Raw genomic sequence first — 15,458 nt, 5'->3', positions numbered from 1 at the left:
TTTACCATCTACTTTCAATTTTATCTCTCATCGTATATTACAAGTATTTTTCTTCCAATATTTAATAACAAAATTTCACAACTTCCTTTTCCTGTTTAGTTTATTGATCTAATTTATTAAAAAAAAGAAGTAAAAAAACACAAGAAATCCGTCAAATCGAACGGAAGAGCAAAAGGTGAAAACGGTTTTTATCACCGAATCAGAAAATACGGTTTATTACTAATTTCATATCTGAATATTCACGGAAATGCGGACAAATAGAAATTCTATCATTCATGAATTTCAATAAATGTAATTTCTAACGAATTAATATTCAGATAAAGAAAAATTCAACTGAATAATAATTCGGTTAAATGACAACTCATTTAAATAGAAATGCAAATTTAAATAAAAAATCCGTTCACATAAAAAATTTTGCCGAAAAACGATTTGATTTTGTTCAATCAGAATTCGATAGAATTATCGAATTCTGATTGAACAAAATCAAATTTTTCAGATTCGATGGTCTTGAATTTTAAAATTCCCACATGGATTCTAAAAAAGAAATAAAAATTCAACAGGAATTGAAAGTTAGTTTACCAGGAATCGAATGCAAGGAAATAATTTCTCACCAAGTGTCCAAATTGATATAATCGAATTATTATATATTCAAGATTAAAAGAACGAATGAGAAAAAAAAATATCTCGATGTTCCATCACAATTAGCGGTATTGGCGACAATTCTAAATAAAATTGACGATTTTGGTACAGATTCTGAGTTCGGCAAATTTACATAAAATCGGCAATACAAAAGTCAGTCACATATTTAACAACATTCGGCAAGGTAGCATTCTCTACCCTAGCGATTATCGATAAAGAAGAAATCTAGCCATTAGAATGTAGGACTCTACATTACGGACCGTACAGTTACCAGAGTTCAAAACTTGTCCCAAAATCGGTACAATTTTACTACTTAAAGGGACAAAACTCTACACAGTAGAGATTTATCGTCGGTAACGAAGATCTTAGTTATAGAAAATCACGCGTAACATTTTTTCTTTTTTTCATTTTCTAGCACATATGTATACAAAGTCTTGTCTCGCCATTTACAATATTTTACAAAATAAAAAAAAAAAAAAACGCATCCTGTACAGCGTTGTCTACTCGGTCCTATCGCGATTCTCCAAGAGACAAACGACGAGAGCATTTTAAAATCGCGCGCGCGAGAGAAACACAGAAAAAGTGGAAAAAAAATTAAATAAAAACCGAGACGATCGATCGATTAAAAATTGGTATCCCCGCCCCCCCTCCATGAAACTTCCTCTCGATTGTCCTAATTAGAGACGCCAGGATCAGTTCTTGATGGAGTAGTCGTCTTGATGATTGACGGTGACTTTGGCCTCGATGATTTCCAGGGGACGAAATGCGGTCGCGTACGGGAAGAGGGAGTGGCACTTGACCCGGAAGTCGGCCGTCGTCGACTCGCAGGAGCCGAAGTCGCCCTTTTGCAGGGAGGCGAGCAACCTCGTGCACACGTCGAGAGAGACGTTCTCGAGGCTGTCCATGTCGGCGACCAAGGAGAGGGCCTTGGACTGCACCGTCGGGTCCAGGAGGTACATCATGCGCGCGCCTTGGTACAGGTGTGGCAGAGACTTGCTGTTCTTCTTCAAGTACTGCGCGTTCAATTGCTGCGCACTGCAACTTGAGAATATTCCACTTGTCTGGCGTTTCACCACCTCGGCCAATGCGCCCTCCAGGTGCGACTTATTCGTGTGCTGCAAGAAGCGCACAAGGCACGTGTGCAATTCGGGATTGTTGGGGTCCAAGCGATGTGCGCGATTTATCGATCGCAACATCAACAGTGTCCGTCCTGAAACAAGCAATTGGCAAATTAGTCACGAGCAAAGATCAAACTCAAAATTCAGTCGTTAATCGGAAACAAAAACTCTTCAATTCTTATCTTACTTTTACATTCTACAATCTTTTTTTTACAATTCTAGAAAATTGCAATGCAGGGATATATTTGTAAATATCGAAAAAATACTCAACGAAGATAAAATTTTGACTTTAGCCCTGACCTTAAAAAATGTTCTACTTCACACTAAAAATGATTAGATATACTCAAAAACATGTAATGAAATGAATTCTTTCGACGAAGTTTAATAAAATTTTTAAGAATAATTACAATTCCTGAGTAAATTGATTAAAATTAAAAAATAATTGAAATTCTGCGATGAGTTTTATTTTTTATGAAAATAATTCAGGGTGTCTAACGATCAGGGAAGTTAGGGAAGTCAGGGAATGTCAGAGAATTTCATTGAAAGTCAGGGAAATTTCTAAAAATTTATACAAAAATTAAAATTTTTGTGAATAAAAAAATGTTTTTTATCTAACAAAACTTAGAAGATTTTCATTATCGTTTGTTTTCATCATTAGATATTAATTTACTGTTAAATATGTCAGTTACTATATTTTAGTCCCAAGAAAGCAGAAATAAAATTAGTAAAAAGTCATGGAAAAGTCAGTGAATTATTTTCTCAATCCTTGTTAGACACCCTGTAATTGCATTCCTAAAAAGAATTTCATTATTTATTTCAAATAATTGAAACCTTAAAAAAAATTTATTATTTATGAAAATAATTGAAATTTTGCCAAGAATTTTATTAAAATTTTTGAAAATAATTGAATTCCTAAAGAGAATTTTATTATTTATGAAAATAATTGAATTATTTCGAAGAAATTATAAAAAAATTTGTAAATAGTTGAATTCCTGTGAAATTCTTGTTATTTATGAAAATAATAATTATGTCTACGTAGAATTTAAGAACTTGATTTATTAAAATTTTTCCAAAAATCTAAGTTTTGTAAAACTTTTAATTAAATCGATTTAAAATTAAAAGTTTCTGAAATTTAAAATTTGAAACTTTTTGAAATTGGTCTATTTATGAAGATTTCAAATGCAACGCAACTTTCTAGAGTAAAATATACAAGTTGGAATTGTTATTATAATGGCACATCATTCTGCGATTTTATATAGAAATAAATTCATCTGTCATCATTCCCAGAATCAACACAATGCTAGAACTGGACCTTCTGTCATTATTAAAAGCTGACACAAATGGCTTTTCCAAATCTATAAATAGCTATGTATAATAAACGAATCCAATTCTGATCAGAAACCTGTATCTTCCGATGATAAATCCATAACAACACCATTCAACCCAACCCCCCAAATATTAGACTATTAAAAACCTGTTTCGAATTCATTTAAGTTAATAACGAAAACAAAAATAATATTGCCGATGGAACGAAAAGAGTTTCGTTTATCACTAATTTAAGGAGGATGTTGACCCTAGTTTAATCTCAGAACTTAATAATAATTTTTCGTGTTAAAAAAGCGTTCCTTCAAAAACAATTTGGTATACATTTGCACTGTTTATAATTTTCTAACAAAATATTTTTAACAATATTGAAATAATTACCATTATTTGTAAAGAATGTTTGAATGAAATAATTACAAGTAAAATCGAGTGATTTTTTGCTTCAGCAATTATTAGAAAATTATTTTAAGAAATATTCTGTCAAAATTTAATTTTTTTAATAATTTGCAATTGAATTTTTCAAAATTATTTAAAAATTAATTATTATATTAAATAGTTGTAGAATTTATTATTAGAATTATTATATTGTTTTTGTTTGCTTCAAAAATTACATTTTAGTTTTGAGATTATGTTGAGATGATTGTCTTAGATAATAAATAAAATCTACATTATATGAAGTTGTAAAAAAATATTGAACCAAGTGAAAACTGAGCTGATTTTGGTGATATTTATGTGTCCAGTGTGGCGCCGATTTAAAACAATGTTTATTCGTAAATACTATTCAATTGTAGTATTTTTTCCAGAATGTAAAATACAAAATAAGAAGAAAAAAAGTGAAATATTTACGAACTAGAAAAAAATGTAGGTAAAAGTGTTTTACTTTTCAGTGAGATTCAAAGAATTCGAGGGATTTTTTTACGGACAACTTTAAATAAAATTATGTTACCTTTTCGAATGTATATTTCGAAAGCCATTAAATGTGTCTCTATTCTGTCGGAAGCCAACTCTTGCAGGGGTTGTAAAAATTTGATAGCTTGCTCCAAGGGATCTTCCACCTATTGAGAAGAAAAGAAAAATTAAAATTTGTCCATATTTTTCCGCAATACAAAAAAATCTTAGTTTCAGTCAATTTTCAACCTTAAAAAATTAGAACCATTATTGTGATAAGAGAAATTTTGTGAAACTTACCCTCTCCAATTTTTCCGGAATAAGTTCCTCGAGAATCGGTTGCTCGAGATCGGGATCAGTCTGTTGTCGAGATTTATTGTGATGTTCCCTCTTCTCCTGTGCTTGAGCAGCCTGCTGCCTTTCGAGTTCCGCCTTCCTGCGTTGCTTTCTCTGCTTATTTCTGAACTTCTTCAATTCTGACGGTGGTAAATTTTCTGTAACAAAAATTTCATTTAATTATTTAGCATTTCTTTTGGCAACAAGTTTTAATAATCGATTCTTGAATACGAAATTCTTTTGTATTCTCGTTTACTGTAAATAAATAATTTTTTAGCTCTATAAAAATCAATTCTTAAAGGTTGTAAAAGATTTTAGAAAATTCTTCTAAAGGGGAATTTAATTCTAAAGAAATTTATTCTACATAAGAATAAGTTGAGAAATTGCAGGAGGAACAAATTCTTTGGCAGTCGAGGAACAAATTGCGGGAAAATTCCAAAATGATGTTAGAGAGAAAAGGAAGTTTGTTGCGAGTGATAATTCGAAGCACGTCGGGAATTTCATTCCTCTCGTTGCTTGTGCATAATTTATTATTATCCACGGGGATTAAAATTTTTAAACTGAGAAGAAAAGAAAAAAGAAGGCAATTGTCACGTGGCTTTTACCGGTTGGCCGTGCCAGCAAGGTTAACGATATTCCACTCAACGGTTTCGCAAAAGTTATTCCCGAGACATTTCCTATGCGCTTAACACAACTTCGAAGCAGAATCAAATGGCATGTGCGCTTACACGTGTGTCGCTAATGTCCAAGTCACGTGCGCTAAATCACAGAAATTCACAACATTTTTCAGATATTTTACATTTTTACTCTCTTTTTCAAATTTTCAATTTGCATTCAAGTCCCACAATCACACGAAGCTGATTATATTTCTACATTTATACTAAAAACGAACAAAGTAAATTGAATTACACTAGTTTAAAGTTAAATCATTTCAAAACGAAAAATTATCTAAATTTTGAAAAATATTCCAATTGTTCCAATTTTTTGATTACATGTCTCTGATCACAATGAAAGTTGAGCATTACGAAAATTAGAGATAAATCGTATCACGTGTTAGAAAGCGCTTTAGATGGAATGTGCTTGGGAACCGCGGGCATCTAACAGAACGTTCAAACACAAACTGCTGTTCTCTCTCTCTCTCTCTCTCTCTCTCTTTTTCTCTCCCCTGGATTCGTTTAATTGATTTCAAACTGATTAAATCGTGACAAACAAACTATTATTTCTTCCCCACTGTAATTTTCAATCTGGGACCCATTATTGATTCGTGTTATCGTCCTTTATACAAAAGCTAATTACCAACGCACGAGAAACAATTCTTTTCATTTGTACCACACTCGTTGCAATATCTGATATATTAATTTTAATTCTCCCGTTTTCACAATCGAATAATATTACAGGATTGACACAAAAATTTCATTTTTTTCCCTGATTTCCAGACAAAATTTTGACTTTTCTTCTGAACCTAAAGAATATTCTGATTCACTCTCAAAATTATTAGATATTCAAAAAAATTGTGTATTATATTTATTTAATTTAATTGTGAAATTATTCGAAAACAAAAATAAATTCTTTTTTAAATAAATATTTAATCAATTATTATTTTTCATGAGGAATTAAAATTCTTCAAAACATTCAAATTCAAAACCTTTTTGAAATTCAACAACTTGTAAGAATATTATTATAAAACATGAAGAATATCGATTTCTTCATGTTTTATAATAATTACAAATGATCGAATGATAAAATCATTATATTTATTATTACAAGAAATATTAATATTGCAAAGAAGTTTATTACTTTTGAAAATAATCAAATTTCTGCAATCATTCGTAACTTCTCCAAAATTCATTTTTTTTTAGGAAACGTCAATAGTTTTATTTAAAATAAATATTTAATTATTATTATTTATTCATAGAAATTAAAATTTTCAAAAATTTCAAATTCAAACAATTTTGAAATTCAACAATTTACAAAAATATTGTTAGAAATAAGAAAAAATCGATCGAGTCTTCGATTTTTTCTTGTTTTAATTGTTTATAAATTACTTATATTTATATTATTCCAGTGAAATTTTTATTATTTATGAAATTAATTAAATGTTTGTATAGAATTTTAATAAAATTTTTTTTTAAATAATTTAATTCTTTTGAAAATTTTTTGTAAAAATAGTAGATATTAAAAATTATTGAATTGAGGAAAATTTTTTCAAAATAATTGAAATTTTGTAAAGAATTTTTTATAAAATTTTTGAAAATAATTGAATTTTGGAGAAGAATATTTTATTATTTATAAAGATAATTGAATTTTTACGAAATTTAAAAAAAAATTTGAACATAATTGAATTTATTTATAATAAAATTCATTGAAAATTGAAATTTTCTAAAATTTTAAATCAAAACCTTTTGAAGTATCTATATTTATGAAAATTATAAACGCAACTCTTTAAAAATTCAATAATTTAGAAAAATTGAATTAAAATTATTCATTAAATAATTTCTAAAAGTAATAATTTTATGATAGTTCTTGAAGAATTAAGTTATTTAAAAAAGAAATTATTGACAGAATCGTATTCAGAAAAGGAAACAATTATAAAAAATAATCCCATACTTGAAGCTTTTGTTGATAATATATTTAAACATTTTTTTAAAATGTTTTATTTTCTCTTATTTATTTAATTACGAGTTGAAATTTTTTTCTCCGTTTTTTATAATATTTAAAAATAAAACCAATTATTTCTTTTCACTTTGATATAAATATAACTTGGAATATTATATAAAGCCCAACTTATGAAAAATTTTATTTTTGACATGTTTATCATAACTTAAATAATATAACTTTCCCGGTAAGAATTCCGAACTTTATTTTGAGACAGTTATAAATTTGTTATTATAGCGAAAAATGTGAATTAAAAAGAATTTTAAATTCCATTAAAATATGGAAAATAAAACAAAAATAAAATATCTAATGAATTTTTTTTAGTAATTCACAATTTTCCCAAGGATATTAAATTGAAAAAAAAGTTTCGATGCAATGATATCCTTAGAAAAACTGTTAAATTGAAAAGTTGTCAAACTTTTTTGGAAGAAAAATAGTAATTTAAGAGCTGATTTTTTTTATTCTTATTAATAATATTTGTGGTGAATGCAAAAAAATATCGCGTTCATAGAAAGGCGTTCTCGAATTATTATTGCATTAATGCATTCATCTTGCTCAGCGGGCATCAACGTTTTAATTGCTCTGCATTAATTCCGTATTATAACGCGAAAATCACGAGTACGCTTTCCAATTATGTAAGAAATATCTAATGTGTTATTAAAGTGCGGGAGAACCGTGCTGAGTAAATTCGGACATGAATTAATGTTACCTCAGCGCATTCCAAGTTTCTCGGAAGCGATTGCCCCTCGAGCATAATTATGTTTTATGTTTATGTTTCATTTTATTTATTTATATTTTTTTATTTGTTTTACTTCTTTATTTTTTTATTTAATTATTTATTTATTATTTTATTTTTCTATTTTGTTTACGTATTTCAATTATTATCTATTTTATTATTATATTTTTTAACCCACATAGTTATCAAATTCACACTATCATTCTTTGTCTGATAATAACATTGTCTAACCTTTAAGAATAACCTGTTTAAAATAGTAATTTTTTTATCATCGACAATTATAATTCTAACAAAGGTTGATAATAAGCATACAGTGTTGAAGTTCGAGTATAAAAAGACAGGAAAATTCCAATTCATAAAAATATTCTAAAACTTTTCAAGTCAAATTGAAACAAACAATCACGATGAAAAGTTATTCAGCACTTCTTGTTGCAACAGTTTTACTTGTTTGCTGGACAGCAGTGGCACTGGCTGCCGATCAAGAGGCTCAAATTATAGGTTAGAGACAACAAAATTTTAATATTTCTAAAATTTACAAAATCCAATTATAATAAAAGTAATTAATAAAATTAAATTGAAAATTTCTATTAAAAACTATTTTCATATGTCATAATTTAGTTCCCCGTGTAGAAATTTTGGCAGGGGCCTGGCCGGGCCCAGACCGGGCTTCCCTAAACCGGGGTGAAACAATAAAACCGACCGGGGCCATGGCAAAAGCCCGATTTGCCCCCGATTTGCCGAGCTCCCAGACCGGGGCCCGGTCGGGTTCCCTGTTTCATGCGGGGTCTGGGCCCGGGTGGGCAATTTCTGCACGGGTCTCATTGCATTGTAGCCATTTTTCACGAATTTCATAATTATTTTTCAATTTTTAAGTAAAATTATTCTCTGAATATTTAATAAACAATAATTTTATGAAACTTCTTCAAGATTTTAATTATTTAAAATAAAGTCAATGTTATTGTCAGAAATGGGAAAAATTTAAAGTTTTTATAATTTATAATTTTTATATTTCAGATAGAAAGAAACGTGATTCACCAATTTAAAAATGAAATTTACTGGATTTTTCATAATTCAAGAAAGTACTTAATATTGTGATGTAAGATCGAAATATAAATGAATAAAATAAATTCTACTGATTGTATTTTAATTTTTTCCTGAAGAAAAAGGAAGATATTCTTTTTATTTTAAATTATAATGTAAAAATTAAATTTAAAAAAACTGTAATTTATTTTATTTTCATTTAATTTTAATTTTAGTTTAATCTAATTTAAATAAATTAAATTAAATTTAAAAAATATATATATTTGTATAGAATCTTACGCATAAAAATAACAACTTAATATCACAAAACATGTCGTAAAGTGAGAAATTAATAAAATAAATTTGTTTTCAACAACGCACCTAATAAACATTTTCTGCATTTAAATAAATAGCGCGTTTCATTTATATATATATTACATTTACATACAAATAAATTAGTGAGCGAAATTTAAATAAATTTTTAATTTACTTTCCGAACGTGTTATTTTCATATAAACAAAAATCTTTTTAAAAAGTAAATAAAAAAAACATTTGGTAGCCTTCGGTTATATTTTGAACTTCAGTTAGAAAAAAACGCTAGATGTGAGTAAAAAAGAAATTGGAATAGACTTTTTATTCGTTTTATTTTACGCAGGTGGCATCGACCTTGACTGTAGATTCACCAAAAATGTTGAAAAACTTGATTGTTCGACACGACCTATGATACGGAATTTTATTTTCGTTTACGTCAGAGGCATCCAAGAATGTGAACTTGAAATTATTTCTTTTTCAAGTTTTTGTTTTTTTTTCTTTAAAAAATATTGTTTGACAAATCGAAAATATGCAGATATTTTTTCATAATTCATAATAAAATAATATTAGAAATTAGAAAAATTTAAAAAAAATTATGATTATCAAATGAAAAATATAATTTGAATAAAAATTCCTACTTTCTATTATTTTTAAAATTGGTAATTTGATTTAAAAAAGTGAGGGAGAAGTTAAAGTTGAAGAATAAAATTTCGAAACTTGCAAATAGAGTTGTTGAAATGACAAAGCATTTGGTATTAGAAAATCGGGGCGCTATAATGATGAATGGAGAGCGAGATGAAAATGAGAAGACAACAGAAATGGATTGGGCTGTAATTGACGCACCTATACATTATTATAATCGTGAAGGGATGTGAGTAGTTATCGTTTGCATAAATGGATAGTATTGTGCTGCTTAACTCACACCATACCACTCGAGTCCAACATCGATTGCCTGTTGCTCCACATTCCTGTGAATTGCTTTCCTAAGTGCAAGGTTTTTCCTTTATCAAGGATAGAGAAAAAAAGACGCCTGAAATTCTTGCATACCAATTCCTTATTTAATTTCAATCTCTCACGCTGCCACTTTAATTTCCCATTATCGTGAAAACACACTTACACACTTCATTATGTTTATCTGTATAATAATAGATATCATAGATATCTTCGAGAAACGAACATAACCTCAAAACTAAAAAGGTCATTCATTTTAGCCAACAAACTCGAACTTACCTTGGCCTATCTTGTTAAAGCGCCAGGCATGTTCGAGTTGGGAAATATTAATAATAAAATCGTAAAAAAGTGAGTACATTTATTACAATAGAAAATGTATGCTAGAGAATTAATTTATGCGAATTATGGAACTGTTTGAGTACATTCGACGCAAGGACGAAGGACGAACGCGACAAGAAGGAAGGGGGGTCGAGCGATTGGACGGTTACAAATGGGAAGGGGTGAGCGTCCAATCTCTCAACTGTGTCTTTCTCACAGTCCGTGCATCTGTGCGTCTTTAAAAATTAAAGTAATAGTTTTGAAAGATTTTTTCCCACAGAAAAATAATAATGATTAAATATTTATTTAAAAAATAAGTTATTGATATTTGCGAATAATTTTGTAATTGAAGAAATTCTGTTTTAAAATACGAAAGCATGATATAATTTTCTAGATAAAGTTACTCAACTAAAAGAAATTACCAAAGGCAAATAATAAAAATAAATAAATTACAATTATCAACAGTTTCCGCGTCATTTGCTTTTAATTGATTTGAATTTTCAACGCATTGGCACATATTGTGCATTAAAATATAAATATCGAGTGATATTGAGATGGATGTTCGTTCTCACGATGTTTAGAATATAAAAGCGATTAATTTCTTATTATTATTCCGAATAACAAAACTTGATCTCACAGCCGTAAAAGGGTCACGAGGGGGCGTCAAATGTAAATTTTCTGATTGAAGAAAAACGCGCACATTTCGCGTAGGTGTCAATCTCCACTGCCTTTGTAGAATATAACTTTTAAGGGTGTAATTACCGGAAAAAACCTAAGTAAACAAGCATTACAAAATTAAAAATTCTATATATATTGTTTTTCAACAATTTTGTAAAAATTAAAAATTTTCTAGAAAATCGGAAAGTTTGCGCATAGTTTTCGAGGAGAAAAAAATCGATTTCCGCATGATTAGATTTACTAGTGCAATACAACAACGTTCATGTTCAAGGTGCAACATTTGATCTCACGCTGCGAAAGTTACGCGTCTAATCATTATTTACGATCCAATTACAATCTCTTGCGGTGCATTCGAAAATATTTCTCTAATAGATTTGAGAAAAAAGGAATTTTGAAAGGAACAAAAAAAAAATCTTATCAGATACGCCTTTTACTGCGAAGAATCTTTATATATACACTTTCCATATATTCGCATACGATTTAAACAAGATAAGAGCGCGAAATAAATACTTATGTATATAAATATATATGTATATGCGCATTCTATAAAATTTATGCAAGCAAATGAATGAAACCTGTTTCTCAAGAGTGTTGAGCTTCTCGAAAATATTGGATATTATAAAAAAAGTGAATTTATTTCGAGGAACAAAAGTTGTTTCCATTGAATGAGACATTATAATTATTGAAGTAGTTTTCATAATTTTTTGAAAAAGTCATCATCACAGTGGAAATAATTTGAGGAGAGTTCGTCGTCTAAAACAATTAAGAACCTACACGAAAAGAGGGGAAGTGATATTGAAAACAAAAAAATTAGTAGGCGGTTATTCAAGGACACTAGAATGCAAATCAGAAATTTCAAACAAAAAATGCAAATAACAAATTCTAATGGCTCATCACTGCTCTTTTTCATACACTACTTTTTCAATTTTTAAAAAGTCCTGCAACTTAAAATTACTAAAGTTATTTAAAAAAATGCAAACATTAAAGAATTTATTTCGATGTTTGGGTTGTTTGGACCGATTAAGAAAATTAATTAATTAATTTTAAAGAATTTAGTTCTCAGGAATAATTAAGTTAACCAAGATTTATACAATTTTCAAATAGGAAAAATGACGAAAAGTTGTTGGCGTGATTTCACTAGTAATAGAAAAATATCTGGAATTTAATTATTTATAGAACTGATTTCAATTTCCCTCTTACGAAGGCGCATTAGACTGAGAGATTCAGAGAGTCTTTTTAAGATTCATTAGTCATAAAATCTTTTGAATTAGTTGTGAGTCGCGTCATTTGTTACGAATCGTCCTGATGGAACAACAACTGTCACAACTAGTTTATGATTATTATTCCGACTATACTCGCGAAATGCAATTACAAAATATTTATTTATAGAACCGTGATTATAGTTGACAGTTGAAAGAATCATTTGAATACTAACGAGACAATTAAAAAGGAGAAAAAAAATAACCGGAAATTTGAAAAAACATATTTTTTATACTATTTTAATTATATCTTTGAAACATCACAATTATTAATAATAAATTACAAATTAAGTAATATTTTCGTTAAAAGTTAATTCTTTAAATAATGAATTAAAATTTCTTTAAATAATTATTTTAAATAACAAGTAATTTATAATAATAATAAATTCAACCGACTAATAAAGTATAATTCTGACATAATTATATTATAAAAGGCGTTTTTTATAATTTATATTGCAATCTTTAAAAATAAAATATTTGTGTCGACTTGAAAATAAATATGAAAAATTTTTACAACCAATTGATATTCAATGATAAGGATTTCCTTTCGTTGCAAAAAAAACCATTTGCGTCACGATTTATTGGGTGGAATTCCACTTTTTCTAATTTTAATTATAAAACTCGTTTCAGTCTTGCTAAGTTAATAAATAATTAAATAATTAGATACACTGTTACAGTGTTATAAAACTATGTAGTTATTTTTTACTACAATAAAAATTATTTTCCACATTCAGTAGATATAACTTAGTAACATAGAAATATTTTAATTGCAATCTAATATATAGATAAACTGACTAATTTAAAACGATGTTAATTATCATTCTTTCTAATTTAATAAAACTTTCTTTCAAACAAAAAGTAATAATAATAATAATAATAATAATAATAATAATAGAAAAAGAGGCAAAGTTTCATTTAATTTATTACACGAATAGACATAAGAAAATAATAATCAGCAAATGGAAATGAATTTCAAAAAGGTATTTGAAATTTTTTAAATCTTAATTCCTATAGAAAAATAATTATTTTTTCGTTGAATTTTAGTTTCAGGTAAATTCTAATAATTTTGTCGATTAAGTGAATATTGAAATGAAACGAGGGAATTCCTGCACGGTAAGCTTCACATTATCACTAATAACAATTGAAAGCATATTATTTAACTAAATGAAAGTAAAATAAACAAAAGTGACGTAGTTGTGCAAAACTGAGGTGTCGGTCATGGTTAGTTATCAATTTTAACAACCTGCCGATTACCATTATTTCATTTTGCATCCTGTCTAGGTGAACATTAAGCGTATCCACAGAGATAAAATGCCAAATGAAAAATGCACTTCTCGATTATATTCGTTATGGACGGCTAATTTCTCTCTAAATCGAGTTTCTATGTCTTTAGAAAATTACCCTCATTTTAATAATATTTACTTCTATTTTCCTCATTGCATTAAATATTTCTAAATAAATAATAATCTTATTTTATTCAGTTCCAAATATTGAAAAAGAATAATAAATTATTCTTTGTCAACCTAATTTTGATCATTATCGATAATTCAGTCAGTAGGTCAATTTAATGGGCCAACATTTACATTCACCGAATGTTTGTTACGTTATTCATTCATATTTTTGACCTTGCCGTTAATATTTCAAATTTCTGTCCAGCGATTGATTTTTATCATTTTTAATTACCGGCTCACTTTTGATTTTCATTTTTTTCCCTTCTGTTTTACTGCGAGTCATTGAAAATTAACCAATTGTTGATATTATGTGGAAAGAAAACAAATGCAGATAATGATTACTTAATGTGGAAATAAGAAACTTCATCTAATCAAACTTATTTTATATTCTCAGTTCCAAAAAATATTTTTTATTCATTTAAATATTTCTCTAAATCTGATTTAGTTAAATATAACTAATTACTGAATTCAGGCTTCGCACTGATCTACAAAAACCTACTATTTACTATACTTTTTTACGTTATGCTACTATCTGGATACTTTTATAGATTTCAGCCACTAAAAGCTACTATTTCTTTTTTTTTTAGTTTTTCCACTACTTTAAATTCACTAATGCTAGAAATCAAAAAACTATTCTTAAAAATTATAATCAAATTAAAAATATTTCAAGTAATGTAAAAAATAATAATAATTAAACACTATTGAACCGAAAAGTTGAACAAACTTTTTACTTTATACAATAATTATTTTTAATATTATTTATTTTATTAATATTGGTAATAATTGAATAAAAGTAAGAGTGGAGAAGTTTGTTGAATCTCTGGTTCGAATGGTGTTTAATCGAACCTCACATTTCACCTTTGCCGCTCGATAGATCTCTATATAGCTATAGGTATACAACTGTACACAGCGATTGTTGGCAATCGAAGTTGATATATATCAATATATAGATCGGTGCTTAGAGTAAATATCTGAATCGACCACGCCAAACCGTGCAAACGGACGCATGGTGAAGGGTGTGTTCAGCATGGGGCAAAGGCAGGGCGTGGCTCTCTGGAGAAATAAGAAAGGTACCATAATAGTCATGACTATATCGACGACTGGAAAGGCTTTATTCGAAACGTAGAATACAAGACGCCACCGGAATGTTAACTTCCCATGCTCATTTTAAACCACGTGCATGTGTGCCAAAATGACAAGAAAAAACACATCCAAACACACACGAGCCGTGCAAACCCGGATAAGTTTCCACACTACGTTCGAAGAAATGGTTCCATTTTTCTATTTTCCAAATTCAATTATGTTTCCTTAGATTCAAATTCAAACGAAATGAATATTTTTTATATTCGCACTAAAGATACTGGAAAAAATATCCATCTCCAAGGGGACTCGAACCCTGGTCTTCAAATTGTCAGTCCGGACAGAAACCCTCGAGACCATTTAGTCGCGAGGGTCTTTACGAAGGCAAAACTCTCCAAGAGGCAAAAAATCGATTTAAAAAAACCATAAAATAGTAAATTTCGATTTAGAATGCAAAATCAAAAGTTTAAAACCAACTACAAAAAAAAAATACGAATTATAATTTATAAAGTTAATTAACGAACTTTATCTTCTCATTGTTTTCGATCTAACGCAAAATTGTGTAAATTAAAACTGCTAATATATATGCGCCTACAGAACAATTACGTTAAATGGAAATTATAATATATTCGAGAACTGCAAGGAATATCTTTAAATATATACACTAAACGTGTGCATATATACATATATATCT

At 28.4% G+C, this 15,458-nt stretch overlaps 1 protein-coding gene and 1 long non-coding RNA gene across 2 annotated transcripts in view; one reads left to right on the top strand and one right to left on the bottom strand.

Annotated features, from left to right (window-relative positions):
* Positions 1-623: 623 nt before the first annotated feature.
* LOC122499038 (N-alpha-acetyltransferase 15, NatA auxiliary subunit) overlaps positions 624-15,458 on the bottom strand; it is a 71,687-nt gene continuing 56,852 nt past the window's right edge. The window contains exons 9-11 of the mRNA XM_043607084.1: positions 4,269-4,462; positions 4,027-4,135; positions 624-1,849 (exon numbers count right to left, since the gene is read on the bottom strand). Coding sequence (XP_043463019.1) covers positions 1,332-1,849; positions 4,027-4,135; positions 4,269-4,462 — 821 coding nt within the window. The 3' untranslated portion in view covers positions 624-1,331. The remainder of the gene's footprint in view (positions 1,850-4,026; positions 4,136-4,268; positions 4,463-15,458) is intronic.
* On the top strand, positions 7,877-8,836 carry LOC122499039. Its single transcript, XR_006301293.1, has 2 exons — positions 7,877-8,193; positions 8,710-8,836. It is a non-coding gene; the product is annotated as an uncharacterized LOC122499039 (long non-coding RNA).

The sequence above is a fragment of the Leptopilina heterotoma genome, unplaced genomic scaffold, assembly GCF_015476425.1.
Source record: "Leptopilina heterotoma isolate Lh14 unplaced genomic scaffold, ASM1547642v1 Lhet_163, whole genome shotgun sequence".
Classification (NCBI taxonomy): domain Eukaryota; kingdom Metazoa; phylum Arthropoda; class Insecta; order Hymenoptera; family Figitidae; genus Leptopilina; species Leptopilina heterotoma.
This window is presented reverse-complemented; position numbering and strand designations above follow the sequence as displayed.